This window comes from Rhodnius prolixus, unplaced genomic scaffold, assembly GCF_049639745.1.
Source record: "Rhodnius prolixus isolate KJV_2025 unplaced genomic scaffold, Rpr scaffold_9, whole genome shotgun sequence".
Classification (NCBI taxonomy): Eukaryota; Metazoa; Arthropoda; class Insecta; order Hemiptera; family Reduviidae; genus Rhodnius; species Rhodnius prolixus.
In genome coordinates, this window is record NW_027411604.1 from 25980175 (window position 1) to 25995739 (window position 15565).

The 15565-nt window shown below is 30.9% G+C and overlaps 2 protein-coding genes and 1 long non-coding RNA gene across 19 annotated transcripts; 1 reads left to right on the top strand and 2 right to left on the bottom strand.

Annotated features, from left to right (window-relative positions):
- Positions 1-435: 435 nt before the first annotated feature.
- Positions 436-5481, bottom strand: Ref1 (RNA and export factor binding protein 1). Its single transcript, XM_074128346.1, has 5 exons — positions 5155-5481; positions 2310-2453; positions 2067-2214; positions 1865-1987; positions 436-1078 (listed from the first exon to the last, which is right to left on the bottom strand). The coding sequence occupies exons 1-5, from the start codon at positions 5359-5361 to the stop codon at positions 945-947; spliced, it is 756 nt and encodes a 251-aa protein (XP_073984447.1). The 5' UTR covers positions 5362-5481; the 3' UTR covers positions 436-944.
- Positions 5482-5588: 107 nt separating this feature from the next.
- Positions 5589-14670, top strand: LOC141454266 (sedoheptulokinase-like). 17 transcript variants are annotated; one of them, XM_074128325.1, is made up of 10 exons: positions 5591-5803; positions 7321-7424; positions 7769-7998; positions 8111-8385; positions 9737-9887; positions 9978-10092; positions 10227-10358; positions 10430-10573; positions 11511-11703; positions 12983-14670. In XM_074128325.1, exons 3-10 carry the CDS (start codon positions 7789-7791, stop codon positions 13170-13172), a joined length of 1410 nt encoding a protein of 469 aa, XP_073984426.1. In that variant the 5' UTR covers positions 5591-5803; positions 7321-7424; positions 7769-7788; the 3' UTR covers positions 13173-14670. The 17 variants fall into 17 exon arrangements, with proteins under 17 accessions (XP_073984436.1, XP_073984433.1, XP_073984426.1 ...); XM_074128336.1 differs by having other exon boundaries at positions 7799-7998; XM_074128326.1 differs by lacking the exon at positions 5591-5803 and adding an exon at positions 5814-5919.
- On the bottom strand, positions 13908-15542 carry LOC141454273 (uncharacterized). Its single transcript, XR_012458606.1, has 2 exons — positions 15039-15542; positions 13908-14776 (listed from the first exon to the last, which is right to left on the bottom strand). It is a non-coding gene; the product is annotated as an uncharacterized lncRNA (long non-coding RNA).
- Between the last annotated feature and the right edge of the window lie 23 nt (positions 15543-15565).

Here is a 15565-nt window from a genome sequence, read left to right on the forward strand (position 1 = left end):
AATATCGCCGTTTTTATCCGTTGTAATCCGAAATTGATTGATATCAATGAATGACCACAATTTGTATAAAGAATTATAGCTATATTTTTTACGTGCACTACAGCTGCTGAGTGAGTCAGAATTGTTTTTTCACTGCGAAAAAAAAAACAAGGCGGTGAGACAGTTGATAGAAAACGATTCCCACTGCATTTTTTATTTTTAAATTTTAATAAGCCCAATATCCATGGTCATTGGTACAAGGTGGAAACGCTCTTTATTGTCATTTAAGCTGCAAGGGTTCTCTCTAACTCCGAATCTCCAGAACTTGGTTCATACTCTCAACACTGCCCTTTTTACCTTTCCTTTATTAAAAGAAATAAAGAGTTCTACAAAATTTGTTCCAACATATATTTCTTTAAGGGTATAAAAATTTGTAAGGAAAATAAAAAAAATTAAAAAATGCCATAAATTTTATATTTATAAATAATTTCCAATGAAATTTTTATATATCAGCACTCATTACTACTTCCTTTTTCGGAGATTTTATATATATATATATATTATATACAATTAGTAATTACAATCTCTAATGTTTTTCCAAGAGAAAATTGACATTTAAAAGGAAATAAAAAAAACATTAGAATTCAAATTGTCCACATAAATCTTGTAGTATATTTACTATTCAAGAAGTCATATTAAAATAATCACTTAGTAAGGTAATAAAAAGAGAACTTAATGTATTATTTACATACAGAAATACATTAAATAATACAAAATCCTTCTTAATTAAAAAAAAAAAAAATATTCAGACGATTAAAAACACTGGACCTCCTCAGTGGTTAACACAGTAATAGAAAAAAATCTCTGAATACAAAACTTTTTTACCCTTAGAATTTCTAACAAATATACTTTTTTTTTTTGTTTTTGTTTGTAAACGCGAAATATTTTACATTCATTCCATTCATTCATTTAACTTTATTTACATAGGCATCCAATTCCGCATCAAGCTGTTCAGCAGTTGGCGGTTTTGCTCGACCACCTCCACCGCTTCCACCTCCTCCTCCACGACCTCCTGCACCTCTTCTAAAACCGCCTCTCCCTGAAAATGGTTAGAAAAAATAATATAAAAAGGAATGTCAAGAAAAAAATTATTATTTTTTTTTTTGGCGCATCAACAGCTGAGGTTATTAGCGCCCGGAGCTTTTTCCAGTGCACTGCCAGCCTCCGGACAGTGTTCTCTCGTTACAGACAACACTGTCCATCACCGGACAGTGAGCTGTAAGAAGCTCCTAGGAAGAGAAAATCTAAGGGCTAGCTGCTGGATTCGAACCCGGGACCTCCGCGTGGGAGTCCAGTATGCTAACCTCATAGCTAATCCCTTCCCTAAATTATGTCTATTTTAAGGGCAAAATTCCTTCAAAAATCGTACTGTCTTTCTACTGTGTACATATAGTGAGGTGACTAAAGGTAAGTTATGGGTGCTTATCTTTCTCTTACCCTCGAAAGAAAGTATTGTAATTGCGCTAAATTTAGAGTTTTCACCGATTTAAGGTCCCCCAGAGTAAGTGTGGCCCACTGATTACTTACCTACAGATTAATCTTTGTTAGTTCAATCCGAGTAGTAAATTTATAATAAATAAAATCTTTGTGGCTCCCTTCTAGCTTAACAACAAGTGAGTTGTAAGAAGCTTCTAGGAAAAGAAAATTTAAGGGTCAGCAATAAATCACACTATTGGTGCGATACTTTTGACCAGCTCTTTAGTTCAGATGCGATGGTATCTAAATTTCGCCCACTATCTTAAAATTAATTCTTAATTTTGATAGCTAATTTTTTTTTTTTATAGTAGAAGTTAAAAAAAGTATTTTCGCTTGAATAATGAGTTACCTCTACTGGGCCTATTTCCACTTGGTCTCACAAGATTCCGCCTGCCTCCCAATCCTCCACTGCCTCCTAATCTTCCTAAACTACTAATGTCCGATGTTGCCAATTGAATATTCATAGGGCGACCTAATAAAATGAAGATACAATAAATTTTGTAAAATATAAAACTATAAAATGCCAGAATTATTATAATTATAATAAATACCATCTAAAGGTACTCCATTATACTGTTTAAGTGCTTTGATTGCATCTGCTCTTCTATCATAAACAACATCAGCTGTTCCTAAAGAACGACCGGATTTATCATAATGAACTGTGGCTGACTTCAGAGGGCCAAATTCCGTGAAAAGTTCCTAAAATTAATAATTTATGCGCTAATAATTGTAAACAAAAATTACATAACTAATAATCCTAATTTCAAATTAATAAATAATTCAATTATTTTTACCTGGATATCAGTATTTGATACACCAAAATCTAAATTTGAAACTAACAGTTTAGCTGGGCCACCTGCATTACTAGACATAAGGCCCCGACGACCAAATGAATCTACGAACATATCATGTTGCCAGCGACCATTTATGTCTCCACCCTAAAATTTAAATAAAAATAATTATAAATTTCTTGAAATAATACAGCACAAAGTGTAATCAGCAAAACTGAATCTATCTTTCATCAATAATTTTCGCTTCGAACATAAGGGAAAAAAGTTTCTGTCACTTTTCTGAAACTATTTAAACAACAACATACCTAAACCAAATGGCACTTTTAATAAACAAAGAAATCAACTCTTCGTCAGAACATGGTTTCCCAATTATTAGAGAAACAATACTTATAGAAGAAACAACTCATAATAAAGACATTTATTGGCAACTACACGCTTCTAAAAAAAGGGTTTTACAAACATAACTGCCACAATAGGACGGCACAATAACCTTTTTTGGCTGCGACCAATGAACTTTGCCCACCATAAAGCCGAATCTTTATTGTAACTGCCACAAACAACTATGGAACCCAACTGAGGACAAATAAAAGGCTAATGTCAAACATTAATGGAGTGACCAATGCCTTTCTATTCAGAATTCGTTACACGGTTGGGATTTAAGATAATCACAAAATTAACTAGCAATAAAGATAGAAAATTTATAAAGAATAATCTGCCCATTCCCATTTGTCAGAATAGGAATTGGCCCCTTGCATATTTACTTAAGTACTTTTCTTATGAATGACAGAGCTAAATACTTTTTCAACAAAATAAAATACCCATGATAAGCAAAAATCCAATGCTGAAATCTTTCGTAACTATTCATCCAATCATCATCTAATTTCTAATAATCACTCATAAAAAAATTAACGTTTATTGTAAAGAAAATGTCGAAAAATTGACTTGAAAGCAATACTTTCTTTCACATTTATAAATTTAGAACCTCTTAAAGACAAATGAAGACTTTAGGAATAAATTAAGTTCATACCTCAAAAGTCTCCCTTACATTAAGATTATTATCACTACTAATAAATAACCTTCACTAGCACCACAACCTACCTATCACTGACTATGGAGTTGAGCAGTACCAGATAAAAAACACGTTGTGTTTTGTATTTACAAGTCTCCCTAGATTAAACCTTAACAAAAAATACTACTAACCTATCTTTGAAAGAACACACGAATATTTAATGAATGCTAAACTAACTCTAACGATGAACAAACAAACTTATAATGTACATATTCTCTTATTTTATTCATGAATAAAAAATCTTTTCAACTCCTAAACTTAATACCTGAACTCTACTGAATTTTTCAAATGTGATTAGAATTGTTAAACAATAGAAAAACAAATGAAATTCTTATGCAACATTAATCGAATATGTAATGGAATAGTCTTACCTATTGATAGGAGTGTAGGTAGCGCTTCACACAACTAGAAGGCTGCCACTAGTGAACTCATTACAGATTAATTTAAACAAATGGAAGAAATTCCCAGTCCTCAAACAAAATTATAATTTCCTTTAAGGTTCCTCTTTCATTAAAGCCAACAATGTTTTTCTTCCAATTTTTTCATCCCAAAATGTAAAACTTAATAAGTAGGCGGCCTGAACTATATGAATTAAGAGCATAATTTTTGTTTTGGAAACAGCAAGACAGCAAACAACACCCATTGATTTGATTTACAACAGTCGCAGTCACCAGGTAAATAAAATTTCTGCTCCACAACTCCTGTATATCCACTTAGATGTTACACACACCATCTTCTTCGACAGCTAAACAGCTAAATAATCTGGTTTTTCTGAACGCCTTTACTTCTTCATTTCATTCCTTACGTGATTTCTCACTTTATTCTCTTGTAATTGCGGCAGTTTTCTTCAGATAGTGTAATAAATACTGAACAAAATATAAAATCGGTCCAATCTCTTCTATTACAAAAATTTCAGCCGATACACCACGTAACATCAATCCACTTTAAAAATCTAGCTATCCACAAAGGCAACACCAGTTTTCTTCAAGCTGAAGGAATCTATGTGCAAAAATAATTCCTGAATTAGCAATTTCACTTTGATTGCCTTCAATGGTGAATCAAGGTTGTCTCTTGAAGAATAGATCTTCTGAATTGTACCTTCGATATACTTCTCAACTGCTTGATAAATCGAGTATGTCGTCCAAGGAAAATTTTCATAAATTCAACTAACCAAAAAATCCAAAATACACTTTGATTGTAACATGAGTTGTAAAGGTTAGTTCCGTTAAGGTCCAGACAAAGCAGATTTTGTAGATGGAAAACCATGTGGGGAGGGAGTTCTAAAAAATCAGAATCAAAAGTTGAACAACCAGCCGCACATTCCTCATTGCCTGAACACTAAGAATTCCCTGAACGAATTCAAACCATATTGTAAAATTAGTTATTAATCACATACTGCGGTTTATGTCATTCTTCACTGGATTCAATACTGTTTACGCAAAGATGTTGAACAGTTGTTTTCCTAAGTGACAGTATATTAACTATTGAAATTCTGCGTATTTCCAATATATAATTATATGATACTGTAAGGATATTTAGACTGCTCAATTGTGTGCTGTTTAAAAACAATGACCAAGTTTCAAAAAAATTAACTTTTTACGGTATACAATACTGATAAGATTTCTTAAGAAAAAAAATTCATTCCCCTTGCAGGATTCTGTTTCAAAAAATACTTTTAAAAATTTCTTACAAAAGACATTCAGCTACTTAGTAGTACACGACCAACAAAATTACAACTTTTTTTTTTAATTATAAAATGGATATACATATTTTCATTACCCTTTGATACGGAGTAGATCTTAAATTTCCAAAATTATTTCTTCTCCGCTGAGGTCCTACACTTCCTCCTCCTACACCTCTTGAACGACTTCCTCGCCGTGATATATTATTTCCACCTCTCTGACCTCCACGTCCTCTTCTTGGGAATTTAAATTGCTTATTTTGTTTTATAATATCATCTAAACTCATATCCACTTTATCAACCATATTTATAAATGAGTAAACTTCTATAAAATAAGTAAACTGCTTAAGGGGTAACAGCACGCAAGTAACCAAACGTGAACACAACGCTTCTTTCCCCAAACGAACGCCGCAAGATGGCTACCACTGAAACGCAAGAAGAACGCTCATATTGCCAACTTACAATAACATATGATCAATTTTTATTTAAGAAAATATTGTAATAGAACAGATAATATTTTAATATTTCATTGATTTATAAAAAACTAATTTTGTTTAATTCGTTAGAAATTATTACTTTTTAGAATTTGTTTAAAACTAAAAAGGCGAACAATTTTTAGAGATTTATTCAGAATTTCATGATAAAAGTCAAACTATAATAAACAAAATAACTTTCATAACCCTCAAGTTTTTGTTATCACTTTTATAAGCAATACAGGTTGTAGGTAAAACTGATTAACCTTAAAAGGTAATATCATTTTTAGTTGTTTTATACGAATTATTTATATTTATACTCTTAGAGGTTATATATTTTCAGCAACTTTTAGTAAAAACACTGCCCCTATTTCGCGTGCCTTGTAGAGGGTTTGTAAGCCAGTAGTTTTTTATATATATAATTTATGAAGTAATGTATTCATTAGTATTACTAGTTTCGGTAGTAACTAAGAGCTAGCTACCGCATCTTACTTATAAAATAAAATTATATTTTTGATTTTTTATTTTTTTTGACTTATTTTACCTTTATTGCTTTCTTGAATTATAATCTGGCATATCCCTTTGTAATGTTTCTTGCACATTACTTTTTTTTTTGTGAATGCACTCATGATTCCTAAAAATATACCTGTTTTATTAGTTTAGAAAACTCCTTAAATGAAAGGATCTGAAATTTAGATCTGACGAGTGTAAAAGATAAGAGATAGTATTTAGTTAATAAGTGCCACTTATTTGCATCATACTAGGCGATTACCTCATTTTGTAGATAACCGTTTCACAGTTTATATCACATTAAAAGTTTTAAGAAAACATACAAGAATTAAGAAGTATACTGTTTTTTTGTTTTTAATTGCGAAGCTTGTAAATTTTTATCGCTTATTTTCTTGCAAGTCAGGTAAATAAATTAACGAATTATGGACTAGTCAAAGATAAGAGTACATACGTACATACATAGTATGTATGTTTACAGAAGTTGTGCTCTTTTCTGTTTTTTATTGTCATTGTATTTTTACTTAGTAATGGCGAGGAAACGGAAAAAATTATACTAGAGTGTAATTAAAAGTTTGCTATATTTTTACATAAAATTCAAAGATTCAAGTCATTATATAACAATTAGTGAACATTGTATCACGAAGAGTCACGACAAATTCTCAGTTTGGGTTGTTTAATTAGGTTTATTTAAGCAACAGAAACAAATAAAAATTCAGGAAAATATGGTCTTACTGTGCATTAAATAAATATCCTTAAGTCTAGGTAGTTTTCTAAAATTAAATTTATGTAAATTGTCGCTATAAAGTAGCCTACGCCTTGGTTGCTAATATATTAAGTGTGACTATAAATGAACAAATATGATATTACAAAACATACTTAATGTAATTTGCTTACGTCATAGAGAAATAATTTGTGACGGTAAGATAGATATTAGAGCAAATAAAAATATTGGAAGGAATTCAAGTTTTCCCCAAATCCCTTCGTCATACGGCTACTTTTAAACGTTTCATTTCTTAAATTTATTTTAATTAAAGATTTTTTCTTCAAATTTGGAAGAAATGTTATGTTAATGAAGGAATAAAACATTTTCGTTTATTTCTTCTGTCTTCTAGCTCAACCTTTATTGTAAGTGATTATCATAACAAATTTTTAGTCTACTTAAATTGTTTATTTGTCAGTCATACTCATCCTTTCAATTATTCCAATCAAAGCATCAAAAAAAAAGTTTAGATCCTAAGTCAGAGAAGTGTTTGTTATTTGCTTCGTTTCATGTTTTTGCAGGAAATCATGAATTTTAATGAATTCCATCCACCCCAACTTCAATAAATAATTCTTTTTTAGAGGGATTCTTCTTGCAAATTCTTACTAGGAGTTTACTTAAATAGGTAATCACTATTTCGTTATTTTCTGTCATTGTTACATAAGAATGTAATTTTATTAAGGTAGAGTTTAATAAAAGTTGATCTCTTGGTAAGGCTTTCAGTTTTTTATCGTAGAAATTTCGTTGCCTAGAAGTATTACAATCAGCTGATTCGTAAACCTTGAAGAGTCAAGAATAATTAATTTTAACAACCCTTATTTCTTTTTACTTGGTTTTTATAGTAAATCTTTTCTAGAACCTCATTTTTCAGTTGTACTAGATGTCATGACGTTACTTAAATTATGAAGTAAAAAACGAATGTGAATTAGGCTTGATATTTATTTATTTTCATTATTTTTTTTTTTTAAGGCAAAATCATTTAAATCAACATGATTCTAGGAATTGATGTAGGAACAACATCTGTCAAAGTTTGTATTTATTGCCCGAAACAAAAAAAAATTGTTGCCCGTCAAGCAAAAGATACCCAAGCTAATGTTCCCAGCGAATTGGGTTGTGAAGGAAATAAACAGAATCCACCGAAAATTTGTTCAGCTCTTCATGCTTGCGTTTCTCGTTTACCAAAAGATATTTTGAAGCAGGTAGATAGATAAATGGATATATAATTCCTAATTTCCAAATTTTTATTGTAGAATTAATTTATATGTTCATTTCTTGCAATATGTTGTTTACAAATATTGTACAAATTTCTAGGTAACATGCATTGGCGTATGTGGACAAATGCATGGAGTCATGCTATGGAGTTATTCAAATAGTGATAGCCAATATGATGATGGCCAGCCTTGGCAAAAGTCAGACAATGATTCATCAAGGTTTGATGTGAATCCAGATAAAGTTTCTTCGTTATATACTTGGCAAGATAATAGATGTGATCCAGAATTTTTGGCAGCACTTCCTAAGCCCCAGTCTCATTTGAGAGCCTGTTCTGGCTATGGATGTACCACATTATTTTGGTTTGCAAAAAATAGGTGATTATTATATTTTTATACTATCTTTCCTTAAATGTAACCAATTATAATAAACAATTATGAATTTTATTTTGATTGGTTTTATTTATATTATATAAGTTTTGCTTAAAAAGAAATCTTATTGGAAAAAAGTAATACAACTGTTCTCTTCGTTACATTCTGACTGTCCTCAAAACTCAAACCATTCAAAACATAGTTTCTCAATGCAAACAGCGATGAATCGAAATGAACGAGCTATTAAGATTACAGAAAGCATACCAATTTGTTTCGTTACCTACATATGTAATGTTGGAGGCAGGTTTGGTGCAGTGGATATAAGTACGGAATATTAAGTGGGAGATTCCCTGTTCTAGTCTAGCGTAACTACTTCTTATTTAATTGTTAAATGTTATTAGTAAATTATGAGTATTGAGTACCCCCCTCAAACTTAATTTTAAAGAAAATAAATTGGTAAAGTGTACTTTGCATGTAGTAATTCTTCAGAATTAAGCAAATTGTATCTTTTTTTAAAAAGTGAAAGTTACCTCAAAAATGAACATTTGCTCTTCGAAGTGCCATGCCCGTTTGTTTATTTTGAAGTAGAATTACAGTGAATAAATTGGCAAGGTCTTTTTCGAAACTAAAATTTTAATATTTTTATATTTATCGTTTTCGAATAATACAAATGAAAAAATAAAATCCATTCTTCTTTGTGTAAATCAGTAAAAAATCAGACATGTTTTTTTTGGTTAAAGCTCAACTTGGAGACAATTTAAATGAACAAATATTTTTTTTTAAGATTAAAATTAAAAATACAATGTTTTGAGGCGTATACTCTGAAATAAAACTGAAATGGATTACATTCATTTTGACTTATTGATAATTAGAAGAGCTTATGTTGTGATTTTTTTTAAGAATTGTAACTACATATTTTTAAGATGCAGTACTTGAGTAAAATTAGTATTAAGTAAGTACTTAAATAGTAGTATTTTGAATTAATTTTATTCCAGAAGTATTTTCAGAAAACCATTCGCTATTTTACATAACGAAAGAGAAGTTGCTTATGTAATTAATTGTTCATTTAAAAATGTGATTAAGTCCGCAATGCTAGAAAATATCGCTAATTTTTTCCTTCGTACCATGAATGTTCTTTGTACTGACCGGTTTCAGACTTTCATCCATCACTAGAGGTTTTTTTATCAGTTTGCTGAATTATTTATGGTAATGCCGAAATAGTAATCAACCTCTGATGAGGAGTACAAAAAACATGCAATATTGGTCATTTTGCTTATTGGTCATATACTTACCATAATTAATTCATGGTAATTTTGAATCTTTATTCTTGGAACCTATTTTATGCTTATTTTTACAGGCCTGAGAAATTGGAAAAGTTTAATTGTGCTGGTACAATACAAGATTTTGTGGTTGCAATGTTGTGCAATTTAAAGAAACCAATTATGTCTGTTCAAAATGCTGCTAGTTGGGGTTATTTTGATACCTCTAGTTCACAATGGAATTTAGAAGTAAATTAACAATATTATAATAAATTGTATATTTTATAACAGACTGTTTAGTTGTATGGAAATTATTTAAAGGATAAACTTTTTGTGTAGATATTGGAATCAGCTGGATTTCCAGTAATTTTTTTGCCGGAAGTAATACAATCAGGCGCTTTGGCTGGAAATCTTTCGGAGATATGGCATGGAATCCCAGCTGGAACCCCTGTAGGTGTGTATAATTTATCACACTCCACTGAGGTAGTTTTTTGCTGTCAATATTTGCTAAATGTTAATATTTATTTAAACGGACTACATTGTATCATCGTAGCAGCATACTATATGACTATGAATTAAAATTTTTAGTTTCCGCCTTGGGTGATTTGCAGTGTTCAGTGTTATCCGCTCTTCATCATGAAGATGATGCAGTCCTTAACATATCTACTTCTGCTCAACTATCATTCATTGCTCCTAACTTTGATCCTCAGTCCCTTAATGGTATGTTTGGTTTTAAGATAAGTTTTGTGACATGTATTTGAAAATAATTATTATCCTATTAACATTTACAGAAAGAGCAAACATGGAATTCGTGCCATATTTTAATGGGAAATATTTGGCTGTGGCAGCGTCTTTGAACGGAGGGAATGCATTAGCGACTTTCATCTCTACACTGCAACAATGGTCACTCGAATTAGGATCATCTCTTCCCCAAAGTAAGTTGCGGATTAATTATTTATAACTGCTTTTTCTGACATAAAAAACTTGTTAAAATATTTTTGGCCCAAAATAAAATTTCAAAGAATAACTGTACTGAAAAAAACTCCGCTAATAACCTCAGATTTTGATGCGCCTTACATCATTAAACAAAAATATATAATGACTACATAATATGCTGTTTTCTTAAAAAAACACTCAAAATTTCATCTTTCTTTCAAATTTCATGTCTTAAATCTTTCAATAATTGTATCATACAATCTAGTTAATAAACAGTTTTTTTAATCGATTTTTTGCCATAATAAGTTTACGTTTTAGTATCAAAGAGCGATCATAAAATAAAAATTAAAAAAATCGTTTCTATTTACTTTGTCTTTAATAATAATTTTAATAAGGGAAGGAATTATCTATGTGGTTAGCATATTGGATTCCCACGCGGAGATCCCGTATTCAAATTGAGGTGCTGGCTCTTAGATTTTCGCTTCCTTGGAGCTTGTTACCACCCTGTTCGATGATGCACAGTGTTGCATTTAACGAGAGGACACTGTCCGGAGGCCGGCAGTGCACTGAAAAAAGCTTCGATAGCCAATAATCTCAGTTGTTGACGCGTCTTTAATTAAAAAAATAAATGAATAGTCATATCATGGTATCAATTGATATTTTTTTTATAAAAAATAAATAGTTGTCTTCTTTAAAATTATATTATTTTAATCCTAACCTCTTAGTTTAAAAGAAGTTCTCCGGTGTCTTTTTGTTGTGCATATATTTTTGATAAAGCTTTCTTTGTATTTGCGCAGGCAAATTCGGCATTGACTAAAAATTTCCTCTTGATGAACTGCTAAAAAGTGTCGCATTTAAGGAAAATTTTCCAGCAAGAAAGATTTAACCACTCTACGTTATCCACATTCCGGGTTATCGCTGAGATTTTTGTTTTAGGTACCTTATGGGAGCGTTCTATACAATCTGCAAGTAAGTGCCAAACATCTAGTCTAAATGTTTCGCCAAAATTACTTGGTGAACGTCATGCTCCAAATGAACTTGCTTCTGTTAGTAATATCAATCCAGGTAACTTGAGTTTAGGCCATGTGTTCAGAGCTATTTGTGCTGGAATTGTTAAAAATTTATATAGGTAAGTCATTTATTTTGCTTTTGTCTTTATAAAATTGAATTAGAATTGCAATTAATTCAATGTAATGAATTGTTTTTATTATTATTTTGTAACGCTATTGCGTAAACGCTGAGCAATGGGGTAGCAACTATTGCAATTTCTGCATAGTTTATATCCATCATTTCCTTTACTTTTAAATCTTAAGGAGAGTACATTATTCCAATCTCAAAATTCACTCATAGCATCCATTCATAAGCTTTTATAAATCAGCTGAAATTAAAAAAAAAAAGGTACAATCCTGGCGATATTAAAAAGGACCTCTTGCTGGCCCTCGCCGTCAAGTGATTCCAAAAGTACCAGACGTAAAGTGGCCTCAATGATAACTTCAGGAACAAAGACGCTAGAGAAAATTATTGCGGTGACACTCTCATCCTCTCCATCCTTAAAATTTTTTCATAGTTCGGTTTCAAGCCTTAGACAGCATTTGTATTCCCATCATTCGAGTCTGCATTATTTGTTATTTTGTTTCACAGTCAGTCATTAATACTCGTATGTGAGAACATGGTTGTGTTAGAAATTAATTACTGCACACATTATATTTATTATAAATTTTCTCTCGCATTGCGAGGAGTAACAGGGGAAAATAATATGGCCATATCATTGTAGCGCCATACCTCTGTCAATGAATATGACATGTTATAGGTTTCTACTATTAGTTAAAATTATTATTTTAATATAGAGTGCATCAACAACTGAGGTCATTAGCGTCTAGAACTTTTTTAGTGCGCTGCCAGCAACACGACACTGTTCCCTCGTTACATACCACACTGTAAATCACCGGACAGTGAACTGTAAGAAGTTCCTCTGAAGAGAAAATCTTAAAGGTCAGCAGCTGGATTCGAACCCAGGATCTCTGCGATGGAATCCAGTATTCGCTATCCATTTGGCTAATTCCCTGCCCCTCTTTTCTAATTTTTTTTTTTTAATGATTTAAGGCGCGTCAACATCTAAGGTTATTGGCGCCCGGAGCTTTTTTCAGTGCACTGCCGGCCTCCGGACAGTGTTCTCTTGTTACAGACAACACTGTCCATCACCGGACAGTGAGCTGTAAGAAGCTCCTAGGAAGAGAAAATCTAAGGGTCAGCTGCTGGATTCGAACCCGGGACCTCCGCGTGGGAGTCCAGTATGCTAACCTCATAGCTAATCCATTCCCTCTCTTTTCTAATTATTATTACCATTGTTATTACTAAATTTATCTAATGTATTTATATATTTTTATCTAATGTTTTATATGTTACAGTATAATGCCAAGATCAGTACTAGTTGAGAATAACATTTCACGCATTTTGGGGATTGGTTCAGCACTTTCTCGAAATCAAGTTCTTCAGGAAGAAGTAAAATCACTCTATCAACTTCCAATTGTCTTTGAAGGTAAAGGAGATGCGGCTTTGGGAGCTGCTTTAGCTACTTTATTAATGAGCGAGCATTAAAAATCATTTATGGCCATATTGACAATCATTATTATATGAATAAGCCTTAAACACAAGTCAATGTGATGCATGATGCATTTTTATATTTAGCATTTTGTCAAAGCCTCCTGCCAAAAGAAAATGATATTTCAAAATCATTTTAAAGAAGACCCTTTCCTAAACTACTTCAATATTTGACTGCAAACCAGTCACAAAGTTTTCTGAATAATGTAAAGAGCACATTAATAGTTAAATCTTAATGTGAATATATTTGCTCACATAAAGCACCATTAACAAATATAGAAACGCGATACTTAAGTGTTCAGATTCGCTTGAATTAATTTACATTAATAAAGGCCCCTAAAACAAGGTATTCCCAAACGAAATATATTTTATGCGTTAGTATAGTTCATGCATTTTCATACGTTTATTTTAGCTAGAACGTTACAATGAAGTTAATTTTTGAGATCCCTAAAAAATACATTTGAAGTTAAGAATTTATTGAGTGTCTTTGGCATAGAGACAATGATCGGACTTGTTGTGAATTTAGTATATTTCTGTTTAGCGAGTAATGTTTTTACTGCCCCTGTTGTTAAGACTGAAATAACTACAAATAGCTACTGTCCAAAAGTATTGAAAACACCAATTAATAATAACAATAAAAAATACTAGCTATGTGTTTTTTATTCTAAGTTTTCTGATAATAATACAGATATTTTGGTAATCCTGCTCCATTAAATACAGAAACTTTAATCAATTTGTTTTGTATGTACATTATTTATTTAATTTCTATTCATAAACACAAAACATTATAATTATTTTTCGAAATAAGAAATAAAATAAATCTTGCCTATCCCATTGCGAAAATTTATTTCGTAAGATATTGTTTGATTAACACGGTTGACACATCTAAAATATTATTTTGTTTTTAATATTTTATTTTACCATACTTCATAAAAATGATGTTTCAAATTAACTTTCAATTTATTAATCAGCTAGATTGACAATAATTGTCTTCTTTGTAAATAGAAGCAAAATTTATAGCTTCCTTAATTGTGAAAGTTACTATTTTTGAAATTAATGCACTCTAAGCTTAAATATTTTTGCAATGTTAGTACAAATACTTAGGAAACTCCAAAAATTCAATTTTTAAAAACAATTTTCATCAGATTAAACGATTTTTTTATTATTAGAATTTCTCTGCACCATTCGAATAAGTTATTTATGTAAGCAAACTTACCGATTCCTCCAAATTATATAAAACATAACATCCATTACCATTTAATACTTTTTTTAAAATTCTTACCATTATTATATTTGTATGCCATCTAAATTTAATATAAAATAATGGCAACGAACACAGACTAATGTTATTCAATGTAAAGATTTTTGTTTTCTATATATTATGTTTATATAATACATTCAAGTCGTTTCTATTATATCATGACATTGTCTGCAAGGATTGTTGTCATTGCAATAATTATTTGAAATATATGAATTATTCTTATTGGATTTAAAATTAGTTTATTTTTTACCCTACCAATGACGTTTTCTACAAAATTTATTTACTAGATCTGAACCTTCATCGTCGTACGAATATAAATTTTGTTTCCGATCATCTGAAACTAAAGCTCTAGTATTATTTGTTTTAATAAATACGAAAATATCAGGGCATTTACAATACTTTCTCTTGTTTTCAAACTTAGTTTCTACAGGATAAATATACTTAGGGATATATCGACATTGGTTTCAAAAGAATAATATGCTCTTTAAATGTTATTAATTTCAGAAACCAAGTGAGGAAAGCAATATCTAGGGAAAAGTGCACAAAAAGAGCTTATTTTTACAATCGCAATTTCTAATTTTACTTTAGATATATGCACTTACACAATTGCGCGAACGTACGATTAAACAGTAATAGTGTGGAGACTGGAGTTGTGGAGATATGATCCGAAGATACCACTTGTGTGAAGAACACGTGACCACTGACGCTTGACGCGATGGGAAGTATCCAGAGGGCTCGAGAAATGGAGGAATAAAAATCAACCAATATGTAAACAAAAAAGTTAACTTCATCCATTATCAGCGATGATTACTTAGTTTAAATGTATACTGAATGGGGAAATCTACTTTAACTACGTTACCACACTCCATTAGTAAACTATCGTTCGCTCATTAAATTTGTGTTTGAAAACCCGCTGAATTACATTGGGCAACCCTCATTAACCAATGTTGGCAAATGCAAACAATAGATGAAAAGTTGTTTATACTTAATTTTAGGATATAGCATAAAATGTGTAATGTAACGAATAGTTTTTAATATTTCGAAATAGTGATGTTTTATTGAGATATCCAAAATATTGTTTTTGTCATTTTGTACAAGAATAATAATTGATCCTCCACAAAAAACGACG